The 25,381-nt window shown below is 37.1% G+C and overlaps 2 protein-coding genes across 4 annotated transcripts in view; one reads left to right on the top strand and one right to left on the bottom strand.

Moving 5' to 3' along the window:
• Positions 1-1,021: 1,021 nt before the first annotated feature.
• On the top strand, positions 1,022-24,239 carry bpifcl (BPI fold containing family C, like). Of its 3 annotated transcripts, XM_053624755.1 has the most exons (16): positions 1,022-1,099; positions 1,226-1,353; positions 5,284-5,395; positions 9,107-9,235; positions 10,943-11,095; positions 11,908-11,971; positions 13,194-13,251; positions 16,056-16,147; positions 16,469-16,645; positions 18,672-18,731; positions 19,549-19,716; positions 20,324-20,391; positions 20,504-20,546; positions 20,639-20,702; positions 20,796-20,872; positions 23,774-24,239. In XM_053624755.1, exons 1-16 carry the CDS (start codon positions 1,035-1,037, stop codon positions 23,837-23,839), a joined length of 1,524 nt encoding a protein of 507 aa, XP_053480730.1. In that variant the 5' UTR covers positions 1,022-1,034; the 3' UTR covers positions 23,840-24,239. The 3 variants fall into 3 exon arrangements, 1 of the variants encoding a protein (XP_053480730.1); XR_008385932.1 differs by lacking the exons at positions 20,796-20,872; positions 23,774-24,239 and having other exon boundaries at positions 19,549-20,391; positions 20,639-20,659; XR_008385933.1 differs by lacking the exons at positions 20,796-20,872; positions 23,774-24,239 and having other exon boundaries at positions 1,024-1,095; positions 19,549-20,391; positions 20,639-20,659.
• Positions 24,216-25,381, bottom strand: part of si:dkey-11f4.7 (piezo-type mechanosensitive ion channel component 2) — an 82,095-nt gene continuing 80,929 nt past the window's right edge. Inside the window, exon 52 of the mRNA XM_053624742.1 lies at positions 24,216-24,986. Within this exon, the coding sequence (XP_053480717.1) occupies positions 24,731-24,986 (256 nt within the window). The 3' untranslated portion in view covers positions 24,216-24,730. The remainder of the gene's footprint in view (positions 24,987-25,381) is intronic.

Raw genomic sequence — 25,381 nt, 5'->3', positions numbered from 1 at the left:
TAACAATACATATTGTCACAAAGCAGCTTTGTGCAATACTTTACGGTATTCGTGTGGGACAATCTACAGCAGAAGGTCAATTCCTGGTATAGACAGATGAAGAAGCAGGAGGAGCAGAGTAGAAGTAAAGTGCTAGGATGAATCAGGCAGGTCTGGAGTGTGAGAGGAGCAACAACAGACTATGTGTCAGGATCTGGCACTGGCAGTAGGTCAGGCAGCAGGAGAACATGTACAGCTAAACAGAGAGAGAGAGAGAGAGCGAGAGAGAGAGAGAGAGAGAGAGAGAGAGAGCAGATTATTAGGTATGCTCTAATCATACAGTGGTTTAAAATGGGTATATCATGATCATGAGTGCAAGCAGAGACTCTGGCAGGTGTAGCTATGACAGAATAACTAAAAAAGGAGAACCAGAAGGTAACACAGGCATGGGGCACCCTGGGACATCAGCATCCTACCACTCCACCAAATGCTTGAATGGCCTTTAAGCCCTATTTATGAGCATTGCATATCATAAGAATATGTCAAGCAGAAGGGCATCTGTTCCTCTTTTGGGGCTTTCTTCCGCTAATGGTTTGTTTCTCATGAGCTCTTAGAGAGTACTATCTTTTACCATGTCCTTCAGCTTGCATGCTTATTAGGGGTAATTATTAACTCTATAAATCAAATTTAACCCCAGAATATTATTGTACTGTATAGGACCACACAATAGCCATGTCCTGCACACACACACACACACACACACATCCATATGCATACAGTATAACTGAGGAACTTAATAATTAGATTTCTTACAGACAATAAAAATCAATGTGTTATGTGACAAAAAGTGAAAAGTGAAACACTTGCAATTACACAAAGTTTTTTACACATAGTTTTTACATTTAAAAATGAATACATATGTGTTTTAGAGCCCTACAGCAAACAAAAATTTTAAGGAAATGTTAAATAAAAGCAATGGTGCTAGGCTTAGTTTCAGATCACTATCTATAGAGGAAGTAACTATCAAAATGACTCATGAACCAAGCTTGTTGATCATGTATGAAACATACATTCCTGTATACACACCGGTGGAAGCAACAACCTTAGATCATTTTTGTAGGTAACAAGCTGTTTTTCAAGTAACTGGATAAAAGTTTCTATAATTATGTATGTTGTGTGTTAGAGAAAAATGGAGGGGTTTTTTTCCTCATAGAAAATGTTTTTCGTTGTTACCTATTATTAACAGGTCCAGCAAATCTGTAGTCAAGGCCAAGATGTGGTTGGTTAATACTTTCCTCCTAATGGGAATAACACAGATACATGCAGACTATCCTGCATTGCAAGCTGTTCTGTCACAGAAGGGATTGCAAAAAGGTAAGACATTTCACATGGTAACAAAGAGAGACAAAAAGAGAAACTAGACAGAAACAAAATGGCCATGAATATCATGTAGCATCTGTACTCTTTGTAAATTGCAAATTAAGAGGATTATTTCTTAAAATGATTTTCATGGCATTTTCAAGTTGTTTTGTAGCAGCTGTATTTAACTTGTGTAGCTTTCGGGGAAGCCTTCCCGGAAGAGTACATGCTATTATAAAAGCAAAGCGGTGACTAAATCTGGAATGGTATGTTTAAAAAGCACATATAAATGTGATTTTCAGGTGTCCACAAATGTTTGGTCATATAGCATATCATAGCAAGCATTATGATTAAATGGTTTTCATTTACAATATATGGCTGCTATATAGTAAAGTTAATCTAAAAGAGCCTACAGCATGTGACTGCAATTGCGAAGCAACCATACCACATACACCACACTGATGGGAAAGCCAAAAATAGACGTTGACAATTTCCTCTTTCCATACAATGCCTCCACAGTATTTGTACTGGCCTTGGTTTCAGATCATTAACTTTAAGAGGAATTAGGTGTCAAAATGACTAATGAATAAATGCTGAGTGCATTTTAAATGCCACTGACAGGAACATTCAAATAAAATGAATATGGGAAGATAAGCGTGGGAGTAAAACAAAGATCTCATAAATCTACCTTGGTGGGGAGGAACCCCGAAAGATCTGATAACTGCCATGAAGGTAGAAACTTTAAGAAACCCTTATTTGTTAATTGATTGACTCACATTTTAATTAGATTCATAATTCTGGTCCTTCAACATTGTTTGTGTCATTTCAAATGTTTTAAACTGTCATGTAAATGTCAGAATAGGCATCACACTACATCTCGCTGAACACAACAGAGCCTACAAACATGGTCACTGAAAACTACAACAACATACTCACACACACACACACACACACACACACACACAGCGCACACAGGCTATACTGAAGTGTTTGTGCTGTATCTTTGTTACCAGTCAATACCAAGCCTTTGTATTTTGTGATTTTCACACTCTGGTTGTGATTCTGTTTCTGTTTTTTGGTTTTTGACTTCTGCCTTGACTTGCTGATCACCTGACCAATGATTGTTTCCTGCTATTGATTTTGCTGTGCATATTGGATTATTATTATTATTGGATTTTATCTCTATCAGTCTCTAAAGTTTACACAGAATGGTGTGAAAAAGAAAAAATAAATTGAGTAAGCAACAGTTCTGTGGGTGGCAATGCCTTGTTGATAGGAGGAAAATGGCCAGATTGGTTTGAGCTGCTAGGAAGGATATAGTAACTCAAATAATCACTCTTTACAACCGTGGTGAGCAGAAAAGAGTCTCAGCATGCACAAAACATTGAACCTTGAGGTGGATGGGCTACAACTGTAAAATACTACATTAGGTACCACTCCTGTCAGCGAAGAACAAGAATCTGAGTCTATCATGTACAAAGGCTCACCCAAACTGGACAGTTGAAAATCAGGGAGGGTCTTTTTCTTTTTCCATTCTTCAACTGTCCAGTTTGGGTGAGTCTGTGCCCATGATAGACTGGAGTGGAACCTGATGTGGTCTTCTGCTGTTGTAGCTCATCCACCTGAAGGTTTGATGTGCATTCTGAGATGCTTTTCTGCTCACCACGGTTGTAAAGAGTGCTTGAATTACTGTAAACTTCCTGTCAGCTCAGACCAGTCTGGTCATGATCCTATGATCTCTCTCATCAACAAGATGTTTCAGCCTGTAGACCCTCTGCTCATGGGATCTTTTTTGTTTTTTTGCACCATTCTGTGTAAACTCTAGAGACTGTTTAGAGAGACCTGTCTGACATCAGCAACCATGCCATGGTTCAAAAGATCACATTTTACCCGATTCTGTTTTCTCCATATGTTTGATGTGAACATTTAACTGAAGCCCTTGACTTGCATCTAAATGATTTTATGCATTGTGATGCTACCACAAAATTGGCTGATTGGACAACAGCATGAATGTACAGGTGTTCCTAATAAAGTGGACAGTGGGTGTATTTTAGAGTATTTAATAGTACATTCATGTAACACTTTATTACCTGTACACCAACTTATCCATGCAATTATCTAAATCATCCAATCGTGTGGCAGCAGCACAATGGATAAAATCATGCAGATATGGCCAGCAGAATGGCGAAAAATGGGATCTCTGATTTTGACTGCGGCATGACTGTTGGTGCCAGATGGGCTGGTTAAAGCTGAAGCTGCAGTGGGCACAGGCTCACCAAAACTGGACAGTTGAAGACTGGAGAAACCTTGCCTGATCTGATGAATCTCGATTTCTGCTGATGCACACAGATGGTAGGGTCAGAACTTTGTCCATGGACCCAACCTGCTGTGTGTCAACAGTCCAGGCTGGTGGTGGTAGTGTAATGGTGTGTTGAATGTTGTCTAGGCACACTTTGGGCCCATTAATACCAATCAATCATTGCTTGAATCGCAGAGCCTATTTGAGTTCTGTTGCTGGCCATGTGCATCCCTTCATGGCCACAATTTACCCATCTTCTAATGGCCACTTCCAGCATGACCAGCCTTGTCAGAAAGCAAAAGTTGTCTCAAACTGGTTTTATAAACATGACAATGAGTTCAATGTTTTTCAGTGTCCTTCCCAGTGACTGGATCTGAATCCAATAGAACAACTTTCGGATGTGGTAGATGTGGTATTCGGTGCTATACACACGTTTATACCATAGCGATGTTTGCATATAACTACTTATAAGGATCACTATTAGTGTACCCTCGGTATACACACTTGATTTGCTGCTAGATATATATATATATATATATATATATATATTCAGCACACTCGTTCCGAATGTCAGGTGGGGGAAGGCTTTGGAACAGTATTTTAGTGCAGAATCATAATCGGGAATGCCAAACCAAAATGACTTGTTTTTTTCACAAGTCTCTGTCTTCAAGTCCAAGTCCAGTCTGAAGTCAGTCATTCACGAGTCCAAGTCCAGTCTCATTTCAGTCGTTCATGAGTCCAAGTCCAATCTCAAATCAGTCGTTCACGAGTCCAAATCCAGTCTCGAGTCAGTCGTTCATGAGTCCAAGTCCAGTCTCGAGTCAGTCGTTCACGAGTCCAAGTCAAGTCTCGAGTCAGTCGTTCAGGAATCCACGTCAAATCTCGAGTCAGTCGTTCACGAGTCCACGTCAAGTCTCGAGTCAATCATTCACGAATCCAAGTCAAGTCTCAAGTCAGTCGTTCATAAGTCCAAGTCAAATCTCAAGACAGTTGTTCATGAGTCCAAGTCAAATCTCAAGACAGTTGTTCATGAGTCCAAGTCAAATCTCGAGTCAGTCATTCACGAGTCCATTTCAAGTCTCGAGTCAGTCGTTCACGAGTCCAATTCAAGTCTCGAGTCAGTCGTTCATAAGTCCAAGTCAAATCTCAAGACAGTTGTTCATAAGTCCAAGTCAAATCTCAAGACAGTTGTTCATGAGTCCAAGTCAAATCTCGAGTCAGTCATTCACGAGTCCATTTCAAGTCTCGAGTCAGTCGTTCACGAGTCCAATTCAAGTCTCGAGTCAGTCGTTCATAAGTCCAAGTCAAATCTCAAGACAGTTGTTCATGAGTCCAAGTCAAATCTCGAGTCAGTCATTCACGAGTCCATTTCAAGTCTCGAGTCAGTCGTTCATAAGTCCAATTCAAGTCTCGAGTCAGTCGTTCACATGTCCAAGTCAAGTCGCAAGCCTTTTTTTGCAAGTCGCAGACACCCCAGAAGTCCCTCTGGTGTTCAGATATTGTAAATGTAGACTGTAAATACCATGTAGAGTTCTTATGTATGTACGTATGTATGTATGTATGTATGTACTGTGTGTGTGTGTGTGTGTGTGTGTGTGTGTGTGTTAAAATGTTGTGTTACTTACTTTTCCTTTATATGCGTGTAGTATCTCACTGGATGACCGACTGGCTTCAGAAGGAACTGAGTACAATTAAGCTCCCAGAGGTCAGAGGGAGTGTCGATATTGTTTTGGGCTCAGTTTACTATGTCCTGCATGAGTAAGTACCTAAACCAGTGATGAATATAAGTATTTACGAAAACAAACCTGAACTAAACAAAACAAAAGCAATTTCACTGATTTCTGAAGAATATAAGTAAAGCAGTTGTATTGATTAAAACTGTCTTTGAGTTGATATTCCTCATCCTCATAACTCCATAACTTCCTATTAATTTAGATTTTTTTTCTTACTAATTCAATTTAAGTCTTACTGTCCTCAAATTTAAGCACTACACACCAATCTACTACTCCGACTACTCATATAAATGAATGGACAGACGTACCAACATAGATCATGTTTTTAAAATGTTTCATTTGAAGAAATAACAAAATAAACTATGAGATAACTGTTGTTTCTACACATCAGCGGTATTTTATTGTTGCCGTGTTGGAGCCTGATTTTTTGATGGTAAAAGTATTTGGTTTGTGATGTCGCAGATACAGTGCTGTGAAAAAGTATTTTCTTCTGATTTCTTGTTTTTGTGTATTTCTCATACTAAATAGTTTTAGATCTTCAAACGAAATACAACATACAATGAAGGCAAACTGAGTAAACACACAATACAAGTTTTTTTTAATTATTGAAGCAAAAAAGTTATCCAACACTTATCACCCATGTGAAAAACTAATTGCCCCTTAAACTTAAAGTTTGGTTGTGCCACCTTTAGCAGCAATAACTGTAACCAAACACTTCCAATAACTGGGGAGCAGTATTTCACTTACTTCTAGGACTAGGACTTACTCCTATGCTTTGGATCATTGTCTTGCTGCATAATCCAATTGAGTTTCAATTTACGGACTGAAGACCAGACATTAAACTTTAGGATATTCTGGTAGAGTGCAGAATTCATGTTTCCCTCAATTTTTGCAAGTTGCCCAGGCCCTGAAGCAGCAAAGCATCCCCACACCATCACACTTCCACCACCATGCTTGACCATAGATATGATTCTGTGTTCTGTGTTTACACCAGATGTAACGGGACCCCTGTCTTCCAAACAGTTCCACTTTTGACTCATCAATCCACATTACATTCTCCCAAAAGGTTTGAGGATCATCAAGGTGTGTTTTGGTACATTTCAGATGAGCCTTAATGTGCTTCTGGGTTAGCACCCTGCCTCTCTTCCATGGATGCCGTTTTTGCCCAGTGTCTTTCTGATAGTGGAGTCATGAACAGTGACCTTTACTGATGCAAGAGAGGCCTGTAGTTCCTTTGATGTTGTCCTTGGCTCTTTTGTGACTTCCTGAGTAGTTGCTGTGCGCTTGGAGGAATTTTGGAAGGTCGGCAACTTCTGGCAAGGTTCACTACTGTCCTGAGTTTTTCCATTTAGAGATAATGGTTCTCACTGTGGTTCATTGGAGTCCCAGAGCCTTTGAGTTCAAGTTCAATTGGCTTTATTGTCGTTTCAACCATATACAGCTGGTACAGTACACAGTGAAATGAAACAATGTTCCTCCAGGACCATGGTGCTACATAAACCAACACACTAACCACATGAGATGACACAGAACTAAATAAGATCTACACATTGTACACAAAGTGCATGTGCAAACGTGTGCTAACATAGGAGTAGTGCAATACTACTAAAACAGGACAATAGGCACAGTAAGTGACAATGTAGCGCCGACCAGTACACAGTTTTAGTGTGGAAGTGTCTGATATAATAGGTAGTGCAAAAGATAGGTGCCAAAGTGTTAACAATATAATTTAAAAATGGTATAAATGTGAACATAACATGCTATGACTTAGTCTTCAGCAGATTAGCTTATACCAAATATGGACATAGCAGTTATTGTGGTAGCAGCCAGGTAAAGTGTATAATATTGACAATAAATTAAATACTATATTTTTATAAATACAGTAGCAGCAAAATGCAACAGAGTCAATGCAGGAATGTGCAAATATTGCAATGGGAACAGTGTTCAGTTCAGATAGTGTGTGTGTGCACATGTGTGTCAGTCCAGTCTCTGAGTATTGAGGTCCATCCATCCATCCATCTTCTATACCGCTTATCCTTTTCAGGGTCACGGGGAACCTGGAGCCTATCCCAGGGAGCATCGGGCACAAGGCGGGGTACACCCTGGACAGGGTGCCAATCCATTTCAGGGCACACAATCACACACACACTCATTCATACTCTACGGACACTTTAGACATGCCAATCAACCTACCATGCATGTCTGTGGACTGGGGAAGGAGTACCCGGCGGAAACCTCCACACACAGAGAATCGAACCCCCGACCCTGGCGGTGTGAGGCGAATGTGCTAACCACTACGCCACCGTGTGCTCTGAGTGTTGAGGTGTCTGCTGTTACACCGTCTGGGCATGAGGGCCCGAATGCTTTGGTACCTTTTTCCAGATGGCAGGAGGGTGAAGAGTGTGTGTGGGGGTTTTGTGGTGTCATCCGCAATTCTGGTGGCTTTGTGGATGCATCGTGTGGTGTAAATGTCTATGATGGAGGGAAAAGAGACCCCGATGATCTTCTCAGCTGTCCTCACTATCCGCTTCAGGGTCCTGTGATCCAACGAGGTGCAATTTTCGAAGCAGACAGTGATGCAGATGCTCAGGATGTGCTCAATAGTTCCTCTGTAGAATGTTGAAATCTGTTCCTCTGTAGAATGTTGAATGTTGAAATAGCTTTGTAACCCTTCCCAGACTGATGCATTTCATTCACCTTCTTCCTCATAATTTCTGGAATTTCTTTCAACTTTGGCACAGTGTCTTTCTGGGTAAGACCATTTAACCAGTTTCATGCTGTTGAAAAAGTTCTATTTAAGTGCTGATTTGATTGAACAGGGTTTTCAGTAATCAGGCCTGGTTGCATCTAGTTCAGCTGAACCCCATTATGAATGTAGTTTCATAGATTTGAGGAATTCGTAACTTACGGGGGCAAATACATTCTCACACAGGTCCAGTTGGTACTGGATAACCTTTTTGCTTCAATAAATAACATTACCATTTAAAAACTGTATTTTGTGTTTACTCAGCTTGCCTTTGTTTTATCTTAGATTTTGTTTTACTTTCTGAAACAATTTAGTTTGTGAGATACACAGAACCAGAGGAAATCATAGCACTGCACTTGGCTACCTTTCATAGGGAGTTCCAGCAGTCTGCAAACAAGTCCTGAGACAATATGTCTCCTCAATTATTATTTAAAAGACAGAGAAAGCTCAAATTTCTTATGCGGATAGACAATTTATTGCTTTGTAAGATGACATATGCTTTTTAAATATTGATACTATTTTCTTTATATAGAGCAGTGGTAGCTCAGATGGTTGTGAGTTCAAATCCCAGCACTGCCAAGCTGCCACTGCTGGGCCCTTGGGCAAGGTCCTTAACCGTTAACTGCTCAGTTGTATAAAATGAGATGAATGTTAGATAAAGTCACTTTGAATAGGGGCATCTGCTAAATACCGTAAATGTAATCTATGAAAGCTAGTTTTGCACACGAGTCGGATGGGCGATGGGGCCTGAACAAACAGGCTACAAGGTTAAAGAAATTAACCATCTAAATGGTCAGTGTCAACAAATGTAGTCATATGGTGGGTTTGTTTTTTATAACAGAACTTTTGTATAATGTCTGAAAGTGTGACCAAAATCAGATGATGTCAGTTTGAACAAACTAAGGAAAAGTTATATACAAAGATTTGTCTTCAGTACTAGTGTCTTAAAGTTTTGTTACTCTAACTTGCTATTCTATTCTAATTCCTCAGCATGACCGTCGTGCGCTGCGATTTGCCAGAACCCTCTGTAGCTTTTTTAGAGGGAACAGGTGTATCTCTGCAAGTGAGCGGACTCTCTCTTGCCATCAGTGGTCGCTGGAACACAGAGTTTGGCATCATGTAAGTGGTGTATGTGGTCGGTTTGGGATCTTCGAGTTTTCATCATGTTACTTTATACTACGCTACATACCTGTTCAGTTTTATTCATAATATATAGAAACGTAAAAATGTTTAAAATATTTGCTAGTGGACATTCAATAAACTGTGGACTGTATAACCTTTGAGGTTTGTGTTAGATGTCCTCTTCCTTATGAGATGACGTTATGACAGCTAAATTGAGCCAGTAACATTGGACAAAACTATCACTTTAAATAGTAACGCTTTGTAACACTTACTCAAGTGTAGGAACAGCGTAACTACTTTGCTCCAATTCATGAATTAAGGCTTGTTAGAATTTATAAAGTATGGTAATAAGTCTAATTACAATATGTAGTTACATGTCTATAACTAAACAGCTAAATTGAAAATAAAATAGTGCAAATAATGTGGTGGTAAGTGATTTATTAAATGTCAGGAATGCAAGTCAATATGATAAGAGAGACTTGCAGTTTAGAGCCTCCAGTTAGAGCTTGAGGCAGATTTTGTGGCATTAAATCAGGTATTTTAAATTATTTCCATATTTAATACACTGTAACCCCTCATTTTTATTCATCCATGTTAATACCCCCCTTTTTTTCTAGGTCCTCTGTATGGGCTGTTGTGCCATTGCTTACATCTGCCTGAAATCTCTGGTGTTTCAATGTTTGGTTGCTTACTTTCTTTGTAAAAGCTGTGTAATTAGTCATAAATATTACTTTGCAATATCTAGGTGCAAGGTGCAGTTTGTTAAATAAAAAAAACAAAGGGTGTGTTGGGGGGGGGGGGCATTTTTATTTAAATTTCTAGATTGTAATGTTTTAATGGCACTGTTATTCCTATCAGAGACCTATCACATGCACAGTCTACAATTCCCAAACTGTAGGCAAAAACTACAGAAACTAATCATTTTGACAGTTATGAATCAGTTCAAGAAAAGCATAGGCCCAGGAGGCATTACACTTTCAAACATTCCTCCACAGATATGGAGCAAATTTGAACATTAGCCATCTATTATAACAAATCTGTAGCCTTTGGATCCATCAAAGTCCAGGATAGCTAACACACAGCTTTTAGCAGGCTACAAAGATGAAAAGGCAATTATAAATGTAAAAAAAATTAAAATTTGGTATTCGTCTGGTGAAAGAGAGGTGGCAACAACAATGCAGTGTGCTGACTTGACAAATGTTACCTAATATTGAGGGGGAAAAAACCCCACACACATGCAAACCTAAAATCCACCTCCTAGCTAGTATTACTAAATACCACCATCTACTGTTGGGTTTGGAAATATATTTATAAATACCCTGCATCCCCATACCAGTTCATATATATATATATATATATATATATATATATATATATATATATATATATATATATATATATAGTCAGTTACTTACAGTGGTATTATTATACCAAATTAAAGTCAGGTTAAGGACTTGAGTACCTATGTAAATATAATGTTTCAGTTTTATAGTTTATTAATCTGTTAACACTTTTATTCTGGGGGAATTTTTTTGCATGTAGGTAAAAATAAATTAATTTTATCCATTTTAGTGTGAGGCTGTAATGTACAAAAAAAAGAATACTTCCTGAATGCACAATGTACATAACCTGTGTGTACTATAATGTCATTGTAAAGTACACTGTAATACATCTAAAGTAGTACTGATATGTGCTTTAATGCAGTCATGATAGCGGTTGGTTCGATCTGGCTGTATATACCATCAATCTCAAAACATTATTGGAGTTTCAGAGCACCGAAGAGCACCTTTCCATTTCCACCGTCATCTGTTCTGCCGATGTGGGGGGTGTTCAAGTACATTTCCATGGTGGTGCAAGGTAAGTCTAAATGTATTTATACTCAGTGTCAAATACCTGATAAGAAGTAAAGTACATAATACAATATCAACAACCAAACAATTTTTCTGATACTCTCTCTAGAATACTCTATCTAGCATCTATCTATGAACAAAAATTTGTGGACACCTGACCATCACACCCATATGTGCTTGTTGAATATCTCATTCCAGATTTAGTCCCCCTTTGCTGTTTACCTCCACTCTTCTGGGAAGGCTTTCCACTAGACTTTGGGGTGTGGCTGTGGGGATTTGCCCATTCATCCACAAGTTTCAATTTGTGAAGTCAGGAACTGATGTCATGCTATAAGGTCTAGAACAGTCAGCATTCCAGTTCATCCGAAGTGTATTCATTGGGGTTGAGGTCCGGGCTCTGTGCAGGCCACAGGGACATTGTCATGCTGGAACAGGTTAGAGCCTCTTAGTTCCAGTAAAGGGAAACTGTGACACTGCGCCATAAAACATCCTATACAACTGTGTGCTTCCAGCTTTGTGGCAACAGTTTGAGGAAGAACCACATGTGTGTGATGGTCAGGCGTCCACAAACATTTGGCCATATAGTGTTATAGTGTATGTTTTCCATGCAAACAATTAAGGGAATTGTTTTTGTTCAGGGCACAATACTCAATGCATAGAATTGAGTGCAAAATGTATTAATCAATTTATTGCAATTACTTCTAGTTACATCTACATCTAGTTAATCTAAGCCATTACTTAGCCATCTACTTGTGCTGTGGAGATGGCATATCATATATAATATAATAATAAATAATCTCATCATATAATATTTTCCAGTTTCTTCTTTCAACCATTTGTTGAAGGGTTCAGTGGACGCATTACAGAGATGATCCGAGAAAGGGTAGGTAGGAAACTTTTATATTAAAGTCATGATTCCTTGTATCTAAAGCAGAGGTTGGGAACCTTTTCAGCTGGCAGAGCCATAAAAGCCAAAAAAAAAGTTATGATTTTTTCTTTAAAGAGCCAGAGAAAAGTTAACATATTTTTAAAAATGTTTTTATATATGTCTTTTTATTATAGTTGTTATTATCTTTACTATTATTGCATAATTTAAAAAAAAAAAAAAGTGCATGTATGTAATTAAGGCCATTTGACATTTTTCGTGTTCTTGACCTAACAACCTGTACTCCACGTAATAGGCCTGTAGGTGGCACTTGGACTTCATTTAACCAATTATGATCCATCCATTTTCTTTACCACTTATCCTACTGCGTTGCGGGGAACCTGGAGCCTATCCCACGGCGCATGGGGCACACAAAGTGGGGTACACCCTAGACGGGGTGCCAAGCCATAGCAGGGCACACTCACATACACGTTCACACACTACGGACACTTTGGACATGCCAATCAGCCTACCATGCATGTCTATGGACTGGGGGAGGAAACCGGAGTGCCTGGAGTGTACGGGGAGAACATGCAAGCTCCATGTACACACAGGGCTGCGGTGGGAATCGAACCCCCATCCCTAGAGGTGTGAGACAAGCATGATAACCACTAAGCCACCGTGTACCCCCAATTATGATAGTTTCATCAAATGGTAAGAATATTATTTTTTTCTTTTAGCCTTTTCACCTTGGCTGGGTGTGTAAGTATGTAGTTCTCAACCAATTTATGAATTAGACCGGGAAATTACAGCTCTGCTTCACATTGTCCAGTAAAATTTGAACTTGTTGTGCCACAGGTTGGTGTACACATGACAAACGGGCACCGATTATGAATTATGTATGTATATATATATATATATATATATATATATATATATATATATATATATATATATATATATACATAATTCATAATCGGTAATACATAATTCATAATACATAATTCATAATGTATATATATATCCATTTATATATATATATATATATATATATATAAATGTAATATGTCAAGATTTAATTGAATTGACACACACTAGCTTTCGTGATTCCTATTTTTTTTCCTGCCATTGCGCCATAGCCAATCACAGACAGAGTCATATATGGCTTGCGAGCCATAGGTTCCCGACCCTTGATCTAAAGCCAAGCATCACTGATGTTATAACACTTTTCTCCATCCAGATATGTCCAGGAATTCAGAGCGGAATTGAAAATATCGACGAAGTTCTGGCTGCATCTGGTATTTCAATGTCTGGTTGCTTACATTCTTTGAAAGCTGTGTAGTTAATCATTAATATTGTTTTGCAATAATTATGTAATAACGAGTACAAGTGCACACTGTTCCCAAACTGTGTACTTTGAAGTGCTGACATTTTCCAATCCAGTAAATATACCAATAATCATCACCTCTTTTTATGGATATCTGGCTTCCTACAGAATTCACTTTTAGCACTACTCATAGTTTTGATCTGGTTAATCAAGAGGACAGATTATCTTTGTTGGTATTAAATTCGTGTTTGTTGTAATACAGTATTAAAAACTACTGTATTCATCTGAAAGATAGAGTTTTGGAACAGGGTTAGTTATCGTTTGACTCTACAGTACACTTTATAAGCTGGGAGTAGTAAAGAAAATCAGAGGGTGTTTTCTGTTGATTCACTCTGATTAATCATGAAGTCTGGAAACTAATTCCTAAAGTGAACAAAAAAGAAACTGATTTCAACCCTTACAGAAAAACACATGCTGTTTTTTCTTTTACATTTAAATCCAGATTTACAGTTCAGGATTACTGTAACATTTGAACATTTTACTATGTCAGTAATACAACCCCATTCCGAAAAAGTTGGGACAGTATGGAAAATGCTAATAAAAACAAAGAGTAGTGATTTGTAAATGTACTTTGACTTGTATTTAAAGAAAAAATGTGTTTTACCTAAGACAAGGTGTTTTACCAAATCAACTGCATAGTTTTTTAAGGTGAACTTTTATTTTGAAATTAATGCATGCAACATGTTCCAAAAAAGTTGGGAAAGGGACAATTTAGGACTAATAGCGATGTGACAAGTTGAAATAAGAAGGTGATGTGAAACAGATGAGGCAATCGTCTAATCATAGTATATAAGGAGCCTCCAAAAAAGGCCTAGTCCTTCAAGAGCAAGGATGGGTTGAGGTTCGCCAGTCTGCCAACAGATGCGTCAGCAAATAATCCAACATTTTGAGAACAATATTCCCCAAAGACAAATTGGTAGGATTTTTGGAATTTCACCTTCTACAGCGCACAATATAATTAAAAGATTCAAGGAATCCGGTCAAATCTTGGTGTGTAAAGGGCAAGGCCAAAAACCACTTCTGAATGCGCGTGGTCTCCAATTCCTTAGACGTCACTGTCTTAAAACCCATCATGAGTCTGTAATGGATATCCTGACATGGGCTCAGGAATACTTTGGATAAGCTCAACACCATTTGCCGCTGCATCCACAGGCTTTACTATGAAAGCAGAAGCCATACATCAACACTGTCTAGAATCACCGCCGACTTCTCTGGGCTCTGTCTCATCTGAGATGGACAGTAGCATAGTGGAATTGTGTTTTGTGGTCAGACCAGTCAACATTTCATGTAGTTTTTGGACAAAACAGCCGTTGTGCTCACTGGGCCAGAGAGGAAAAGGACCATCCAAGCTGTTATCAGCGTCAGGTCCAAAAGCCAGCATCTGTCATGGTATGGAGGTGAGTCAGTGCCCGTGGCATGGCTAACTTGCACATCTGTGAGGGCACCATTAATGCAGAAAGATATGTACACATTTTGGAGCAACATATGATGCCATCCAGATGTCGTCTTTTCCAGGGACATCCCTGCATTTTCCAGCAGGACACCGTCAGACTACATTCTACCCAGATTACAAGCACAGGGTTGCGTAAGCTGAGCGTGTTGGCTGCTAGCATGGCCCACCTGCAGTCCTGCAGCCAAAATAAGGCAATGAAGGCCCCATACAGTTGCGCAGCTGAAGAAATGCATAATGGATGAATGGGGGAAAATTCCGCTTGCTAAACTTAACCAACTGGTGTCTTCAGTGCCAAAATGCTTAATACTGTAAGTGATATTAAAAGAAAAGGTGATGTTACAGTGTGGTAAACAGTTGAGTCATCAGATTTGAAATGAGTGTATATTTTCAAAAAGAAATTAAATTCACAAAGTAAAACATCAAATAATGTGTTAATAATGTGTTTTCAATATAGTACAGGGTGACTTGAAAAAGGAGAATGACTCCTTTTGTTTGTCTTTTTGAATTTTCCATACTGTCCCAACTTTTTTGGAATCGGAGTTGTATAATGCAAATTGATATAATTATTGATAAATAGTCAGTGATATTTTTTTAATAGCTTTGGTAGTATATATTTACAATTTTCCACAAAGCTCAACATAACGATAGCTTAACATAACCTACCTAATCTAGGTGAAATGTACAAAATATTGTATTTGCTTTTAGTGCTACATTTAATTTGAGTGGAGTGATGGAAAGCAAATGAATAGATTCTCACGGCCATACAAGCTTTTAACTTTTATACTCTTACCTGCTCATTTTCTCTAATGATTGGAGTTTAGAACAAACCCCCTAAAATTTATAGCTTAGGAAATGTGATAAAATGCACCAAGGATGATGCAAGCATATATGTCATTAAAATGAGCTCATTAGTGTCTTTCCAGCTACCTCCAAACAATGTTGGAGGGGAGTAATCTAAGTAACCTCAGATTTCAAATAAAAGCAAATAAAAGATATTTTGAACACCAGACACCTGACAATACAGCAATAATAAATAAGCCACTATTCTGCAGGCTGCATTTTCCATCCTGATTTACTGTATCGCACAAAAATAAAATAAAAATGTTCATGAAGAGTTTTGACACTTATTGTATTTTGAATTATCAGAAGCATCCTGTAAAATTATTGCTGCCTGACAATGGAATGAAATGGAAGTAAACAATATTTTTGTCTGCTAGACGATTTCATTTTTAAACCTCCTGTTATTATCTTTTATTTAACAGAAACCGTAAAGATGGATCCTTATGTATATCTGAATATTTCTCTGACTGACTCACCTGTTGTGTTTGAAAATGGATTTGAATTAAATGTAAAGGTAGGATGAATATTTCATTTGCTAATGTGATTTCACTCGCTTACAACACGGACTAGGCTACACAAAGTCTCCTAATTGGCTCTATGGATTATGATTGTATGTTCTGCTTTTTAAGGAATATTAACTGAAAGGGGGCCACACAGCTTAAAGGCAGTTTAAATTATTTATGCACCAAGGCTAAGTTAATTAATGTACATAAAATACATCTTTCATTCTTTATATGCTGCCTATTGAATTATAGGCTGAGAATCTGTGCATATTATTTTTATGCTGACCATTTTGTGATTAATACAATGTTTTTTCTTTTGTTCTTTGTAACAGGGTGAATTTTACAGTAGCAGCTCTACTTCTGAGCCACCATTTTCTCCCAACCATTTTGAGCTGCCGTGGAAAACAGATTACATGCTCTCAGTGGGCATGTCTGACTTCTGTGTAAACTCAGCAGCATTTGCTTATCTTAAATCTGGAGTGTTGAACATCACCATCGAAGATGACATGGTGAGGATATAACCTAAACAATTATTTATTTCTTCATCTTACTACAAGATAGCTGCTATTTATCTTCAACATGGAACTTGGCAATACTATTTGGATAGAAAAAGTTAAAACACACCCTTTTTGTGATAGAAAAAATGTGATAAACCAAGATAAATTGTGTCAGATCTTTTCCAACATTTAATGTGATAAAGCAACCAACAAAATTCAAATGAAGAACAAATAGAATGATTTATTGGAGGGGGAAAAGAAAACACTTACAATAAACTGGTTGAACAAGTGTGTATACCCCTTCACTAATGCTACTAACATTTATTCTCCCACCACCATGCTGCCACCACCAGGCTTCACTGTGTGTATGGTGTTCTTTGGGTGATAAGCTGTCTTGTTTTTGCACCATATCTTTTAAAATTATGTCCAAAAAGTTCCATATATTTTGCCAAATGGTTTAGTGTGGTACTGTAGGTGGATTTGGATGTTGTTGTTTCTGTTGTTGTTTTTTTTTTCAGAGTCACTTCATTGATGACAGGTGTACAATAGTTACTTTTGAATATGAGTTTGAATGTGATTGGTTAATTCTGAGAACAGTCACATGCCTCATTATAAAACCTGCAATTTTAACAGATATATGTAGAATCCTTATCGCCACTGCATAGTTAATTTAACCAACAAAACTGATCAAAAGGAGATTATACAAATAGAGACTCATACCCAAAGTCACGTTGCTTCTGCTGAAACCAAAGTTCCTTTTTTGACCAAAATTTGTCAATATTATTGGGGGGGAAATGTTGTTGTCTTTAAGTATTGCTTTACTGTTTTTCCTTTTATCATTAGATAAATGGTTTAGCTTATATTAGCTCAAGCTAAAGGTCAAGAGAGAACATCTTTTCCATGGTGCTACCAGGAAGCAATCGATATGTTACTACTGGGAACAATTACAGCCTTAAATTTACCATTAAGATGATGTGTAGAGCATTAATCTAGGGCAAATCAGTGATGTTTTCAAGCTTTGTTTTTAGTCTTTAGCTTCTTTACATTACATTACACCCCTTTGCCCACATGGGCCTCTCGAGAATACACGTGAGAAATATATAAGGAGGTAAGAGTCTGGTGTCACTAGACGGCTTGTTTCTTTCTGTTGTCCGTACTGTCTTCTAGGACAGCAGTATTCTCATGAGTAGACATGCATAACTTATTTGAAAACTGAAGTGCAGTTGCTTATATGTTATCTAGGGCACATGGCGTCTGGTGCAGGTTACAAAGAACAATTGTAAATAATACACACTATAAGCATTGGTAGAACTGATTGGTAGAAGAATCTGTAGGAATGCATATCTGTAGATTATATTATTAAAAAAAAATATCATATTGACCATCTGATATATATGTGTGTATGTATGTATATATATATATATATATATATATATATTAATTTGTTTTAAACATAAAACATGCAGTATTCTGTTTGGAATTGAGTTGGAGGTCCGTACCTGTTCCTACTTGAATTCAGCATAAGAGTAATAAATATTTTCATAGCTTCAACAGTCTGCAATGCCCATGTATTATTTTCAGTTAATAAAGTTGGATAATAAACCACCAATTGAATCAACTTTGCTACAGCATATTGTATTGTCTGACCTAAAAAATCTTTTGTATTATATAGGTGAGTTCAATTATGCTGTGAAAGGGTTTGATATAAAATATTGCATAAAAACAGTAAAACAAGTAAGAAAGAAAAGTGAGTAAAAGAAGATAACCTAAGGATGCCATGTTGTATGTTCATGATTTGTATTAATATTTAAGAACACATCATGTTTTTGGTTACACTTCCTTCTTTGTACAGAGGTATGTGTATAGAATTAAATTTGCACTATGAATTCTACATAATAAAATGTGTATAGTTTTGTATGAAGTATTGTAATGCAATATTTAATACACATGTGCTCATAGCACCATGTTACATAGTGCTTTATTAAATTCTCTTAGCATTAACGCTAACAGGTATTTGATATGATTTCTTTTTGTAAAGATCCCCAAGGCCTCTCCCATCCACCTGAACACAAGTCAGTTTGGAATCCTGATTCCACAGGTTTGTATTTGGTTTCTATAGTGTATATCATCTAATGTTGTTCAGAATGACTGGATAACAGTGACTACGTTTGCATGGATAGCAGTAATCTAATTATTGACCTTACTCTGAGTAAGACAATATTGTAATTAAGGTGTTTACATGAGTCGCTTTTAGAATACTCCTTTCATGTTCCCATTTTACATGTTATAGATCATAGTTCGATTAACAGCACACGTCATTAAGTCACCACGCCACGCTGTCCGACGTTCCCTCCAGAATTTCACGTATCAACATACAGTTCGTCTTACAGTTTGCATCCCAAATCGTGTACTTACCTACTATATAGTAGCTGAGATACATGTGTTTCCTCTACTACAGGCCTGTAGTAGGCAAGTATGCGGTTTGGGACACAGCCGTGCTCTCTTATTTGCCGTAAAACGGTTGAGCACAGCCATGTGTGATCGTGTCCTGTCACAAAATGCGGTGAAACTCTCACACGACGTTAATAATGTGTAAGGTGTGCACATGTCTGTAATACATGTCGATAATGCGACTAAAACAGGAGTACTCCACATGTCTTAATTCGATTTGTGTTTACTTCGAGTATGACCTTAATCGGATTAAGGTAATTAAAAATTGCTGTTTACATGGTAGTTTCTTAATCAGAGTATTGTCTTAATTGGGTTAATATTGGATTATTGTTGTCCCTGTAAACGCACTGATTGTGTGAAACAGGACCCATGATTTGAAATCAGTGAAACTTTTCACTAAAATTACTGTAATGTGATTTAGTATTGCACTCACTTAATGGCCATTTTTGGGTTTTTAATTGCAGCTCCCCAAGTTGTATCCAGACATGGAGATGGAAGTTTTGCTGTATGCCAGTGATACCCCCCTCATTTCCTTTAATCAAACAATGATCAATGTTGACTTGTCTGCTGCAGCCAAATTCTATGCTATCAAGACACCGAATGATTTAATCCCCCTTTTCAGACTGGATATGGTGAGAGCTTTCTTCTTCTTTTTTTTTTTTAAACCATTTTTATGCACTTTCCAACTCTTTAAATATACAGTACTGCATTGTTCATTGTTCCTAAACCTCCTGCTTCCCCATGCATACAACAATCATAGTCCTAATTTAGTTTGGTCTAATGTTTACCTTGGGTTATGTTGCCAGTATATTGTAGTGAAAACCAGAATTATGAATAATGGAAAATATCAAATATGTCAGTCACTAAATATAAAAGAAAAATGTCAATTTAAATGGTTTTTAAATCTTCTAGGGGGGTGTTTCTCAATCATGGTCCTGGAGTACTCCTGTCATGCACAATGTGGTGTTTTGCCTCTTGTAACTAACTAGCTGATTAGTTGAATCTAGTCAGTTGTGAGGAAAACACCAAGATCAATTTCTACAAAGAGACATTATTAACATATTTCAAAACCAAATATAAATAAAGAAAATGAAAATTTGAAATTGTTGAACAAATGCCCACACCTTAAGCACTTAAATAACAGGTCTTAGATTTATACAGTAAGTGCAGATGACACCTGTACAACACTTTTGTATTTACAGTATTTACTTTTGCATAATCATCTTTCCCCTATTCAAGCAATATTCTTTTATTGCTAAAGTCCAAATTGACAATCAGCTGCTGAAGGGTCTTTTGAAAATGAAAAAGTAAGTATACAAATAACCATTTTATTAATTAAACATTTGTTTAAATGAAAGTGCAAAGCAGAAAAAATAATAACTTCTACCCTCTACCTTTAAAATTCTTGAATGGCTGAAGTTTGACCATATTGCTTGGATCTACAGAGATTGAAAAATTTGACGTAAGTGCTTAAGAACTTATCGACAAATTGATTTAAAGCTTATAACACAGTTATGGTACAATCTGTCTGACATAAGTATGATCATTTTTTAGGTTGCACCAATTGAGCGTATGGTGAAGTTAGCAATGAGCAGCTTTGTACTTCCAAAGATGAATGGTAAGAAATAGATCCACATGACATTAATTAAATTCATATTTTGTAACGTTTCACTTATCTGATTTTAACATTAAATGACAATATAATGTTTAGCCCGACTGCAGGAAGGCCTTCCATTGCCGAGGGTGAAGGGTTTCAACCTGAGTAATTCAGTGATGACCATCGAAAATGTAAGTACCATAGTGTTCAGTCATGTGCAGTAATATGGGCAGTTAGATTACACTGCATTGGTAAAATTTTGGTACTGAAAATAGGCATAAATGGAGGCATTCTATCAGTGAGTGACTTTATATAGTTAATGCTAAATCTCCCTAAACACGTTCTCTAAAATCCATTAAATTCAACATTTTCAGTTCTACATTCCAGGTGCTTTAAAGAAATAATTGTCTGGTTCATTTACTCTAACAATGTAACAAGACTAATGAACGTTTCTCTAAAACTGTAAACCTTAAAACCTTACTGTATTAAAATGTAAACCTTGTCCTTTTACTTGTGGAATCATTTCAGTGTGTGTTGCATTTCATTATTGGCTTCTTTCAAGTCTTTAGACAGCCCAGTAAACTGCATCTGCATTATATATCACATTTTTATAAACTGCCCATTTTAAGTCAACAGGCAATGCCGATAGGAATGAAGATAGATTGATAACAAAAAATAATTTATCAGTCAAGTAATAATGCAGTGTTAAAATGAACATAGTTAATGTGTGGCCTGTGGGTACTAGCACCTGCCCCTTTGCCCCTTGATATCCACATTGCCCTTTTTTTAATATATCGTTTCGAAAGCCTTTCCCAAGGCCCCTAAGAGAAGAGGATTATTATATTAATTTAGCTATAAATAAAATAACCTGGCTCCTGGCTTTCAGTTTACAATGTGAGCTGTCACATTGTAGCCACAACCCAAGACAATACAGTTGTACTCCAGTTAGTGATGTAAGGCTGATTAGTTTACTGTATTTAAAATCATTTAGACTGATTCTGAATTGTATGTATGCTCTCACATTGTATTTGTAGTATTGCACCTCATTGGGAAATTGTGTATCTAATTCACACCAATGTGTTTTCACCTAACCATATTAGTTCAGTTGGACACCATTTTGTATGCCTGCTCTGTGACGTGCAATCATCCGCACAGTTCAATGGTGTGGAACAAGTGCAGTATAGCTTGAATAGACAGTCACTATGTAGTGTGAATTTAACCCATCATATAATATGGTGTAGGTTGTTAGGTTCTGTTCAGTACAGAGGCCCCAAAAAGTATTTGGATACTTAAGCCACACTTAGGAATACAACATGTCAAACCAAGTGGCATTTATTTTAATGAAAGATACCACAAGTAGACATTTCAAGCAAAACATTTCCCCCAAAATAGGATAGCTTATCTTTAAAAATATCAAAATATTAGATATAATTTTCGTAATTACACAAAAAAGTAATTGGACACTTATTATTCTGCTTGTCACACTTAATCCATAGTTTATGTGATGAAGTACACCATGTGGTTAGTCTTCTAGGGGCACCTGTATACATCCACTATAAATTACACTACATACATCCACCATAAATTACCTTGGGAACAGCTGGTTAAAAGAATGTGGAAAAAAAATGTCTAAGAAAGGTAAGTTTTGGGAAAAGGTCTAGCATCATCTGTTTGCACAAAGAAGGCTACTCTACAGTATTTGCCATGCACAAGAAGGCCACTCTACATTATTGGCCATGCAGATCAGCAGAACTTGTAAAATAATAAATAAATAAATAAATAAATAAATAAATAAATAAAAGATGAAGAACAGAACACCAGCAGAATAAGCAGGATAATTGTGAGTAAAACCAAGAAAAACTGCAAGAAGGATTGCCAAGGATCGATGGAAATGACCAGATACAACTAGAGCACAAGCTATTCAAAACAAGATCAACGAGCATGGGTACAGAGGGAAGGTAGAATCAGCCTCACGAATAAGTAATTTGCAAAAGAACATGCACAGAAAGACAGCAGATTCTGGAGAACTGCATTCTCTTCAGATGAAAACAAGTTTAACTTGGATGGATATGATGGGAGACTGTTTGTGTGTGGATTTTTCAACCCTATAATGAGCCAAAGAATACCAGCTGCCCTGTTTTTGCCAGACAGACAATGGAAGTATTAGAATGGCCATCTGAAAGCTGTGATCTAAACCCTATAAAGCATCTATAGGATGGCAAGGAGAAGAAATGAGCAGATTGTCGATGCTTCAGTGTGGACAAACTAAAAGTTTTGTTGGTTGAAATGTGGAGGAAACTTCCACCACAGCTGTTACAGAAACTGGTTGATTCCATAACCAGATGTTATCAAGAAGTTCTGCGAAACAAAAGGATGGCAAACTAAATATTAAAACACTGTAGCTTTGATCTGTAATTAAGCCACATTATCATTTTAATCAGAATGATCCATTTTTTAGTAAATGTTTTGCTTGAAAAGTGTGCTTGTGGCATTTTTCTTTAAAATAAATGCTACTTGGTTTGACATGTTGTCTTCTAATGCAGTGAAATTTATACATTTGTAAGTGTGGCTTAATACTTTTTGGGGTCATATACCTGTGGATTCCAGATGAATCCACCAGTGCAAAAAAATAAATAAATAAATAAATAAATAATGTGTATATATATATATATATATATATATATATATATATATTAAAATATATATATATTTATATATATATATAAATATATATATATTAAAATGCTTTCAGTAATGAATGTGAGTAAGACATAACATGAATATTTCAGTTGACAAGATGTGTATGTAGCACAAACTGAATACCTCCTGATGATCTAATGATTACAGTGAAAAGCACAACAGGCCATTACCCATTGGGCATTTATTTAAAATATATAACTTTACATGTATATAGCAAACAAAGTCTGTAAGACTATAGTTAATTTTTTTCAAAAACATTTTGGAGACATTAAATAGGAGTGTGTTTGCATGTGAGTGACCTACTTGTGCACATTAGTTGTACAGTATTTAGGATGAAACTGTGTTTTACTGTTATCTTTTCGATGTTACATGTTCCCATTTTCTCTACACAGGGATTTTTGTTTGTTGCAACAGACATCATTAGTCCCTTTGACTTCCTACAATCAGACAAACTCTGACCTCTGGACATAATGATAAACAAGGCTTATACGGTATCGCTATCATGAGGAGAAACATTCGTGAGATTGCCACTGATGTTGAGGACAGATTTCATTTCAGTTTTTTTTAATAATTTGTGAAATAAAAACACACTGTCAAGTAATCATTTACAAATTAGTTTGGAGTATTGTAGCTTTGATTCTAGAACAGTTATTATTTGATTGTATGTGGACTGTTCAATCACAAAGCTAGGCATAAATTGTTCTTTTAATTTCCAATTCATTGTTCTTTCCATTATTCATTTTTATATGGTATGCTTTGTAAGGTGGACCAAAGATCCTTGATTAATGCCTATGACTATTTTTCACTTGCTTCAACTCAACTATCCACAGAAATAAAATGCATGAATAACATTAAAAAGGAATGTGTCTATGGCACCTTTGTTCTGCTGCATTTTAAATGAAATAGTAGGATTTATGAAATAAACACATGCATTATAGAGAGTAAGGCAGGGCTTAAGACTTCCGTAAGGAAAATGTGGCTGAAAGCTTTTTAAGACATCTGCCCAAGGTCCTACTTGTGGAGGAATGAGGTTCTTCAGCAAACCGAAAGTACATATTATCTATTCTTTTCATCCCAGGAGCCTTTAAGCCCTGCTGTACCCTGAATGTTTTTTTTTAATACACACCATTATATGTCATATATATAGTATCGAGTAGAAAGAAGACATTTAAAGAATTTCATGCACAATGGATTAAGACTGATAATACATAACACTGGGCAGGACTCTATTTAGGAAATATTTAAATAGGCAACCCTTAATTAGGGAAGAAGAGCAACACTTAATATCTTGGTATGATGTGTTAAAAAAAAACTGTGCAGTAAGCTCTCAAAAAGTAAACTAAGAAATGTTAATCTGATTTCTTTTCCCTGGTCATTTTAATCATGGTTTCGGGTGATCGGTATAAGAAGATGAGTTTCTCAAACAGTTGCCCCTCCAGTTCCATCTCGCCAGTCTCCCGGACAACAAAGATGTCTGTGCACAGTTTCAGCACTCGGTCCACATTTGGTAGTTCCTCAAACATGATGGAGCGAGATATTCCATTAAAGAACTCACGCACAAACTTACCAATGACCAGCACCACTGACATGTACAGACCCACGATGCTGCAAAACACACAAGACACACATGTTAACCTGCAACCTTCAGCATCTGCAGTGCTATCTAATAAACAGCTCATGCACATATTACAAAACACCCCGGTGTCCTGTCAAAATACCTCCATTGGCCTTTCTCTATCATGGCCCCCTAATAATCCCCATCCCTGAATTGGCTACATCACTCTCATCTCCTCTCCACTAATAGCTGGTGTGTGGTGGGCGTTCTGGCGCACTATGTCTGCCGTCACATCATCCAGGTGGAGGCCACACACAAGTGGTGGTTGAGGAGATTCCCCCCACACAATAATGTGCAAAGCACTTTGAGTGCATAGAAAAGCACTATATAAATGTAACTGTAACAAACCGTACAAAACTACTACTCACTTTGTGCATGTGGTTCA

The sequence above is a fragment of the Ictalurus furcatus genome, chromosome 5 (genome assembly GCF_023375685.1).
Source record: "Ictalurus furcatus strain D&B chromosome 5, Billie_1.0, whole genome shotgun sequence".
NCBI lineage: Eukaryota > Metazoa > Chordata > Actinopteri > Siluriformes > Ictaluridae > Ictalurus > Ictalurus furcatus.
This window is presented reverse-complemented; position numbering and strand designations above follow the sequence as displayed.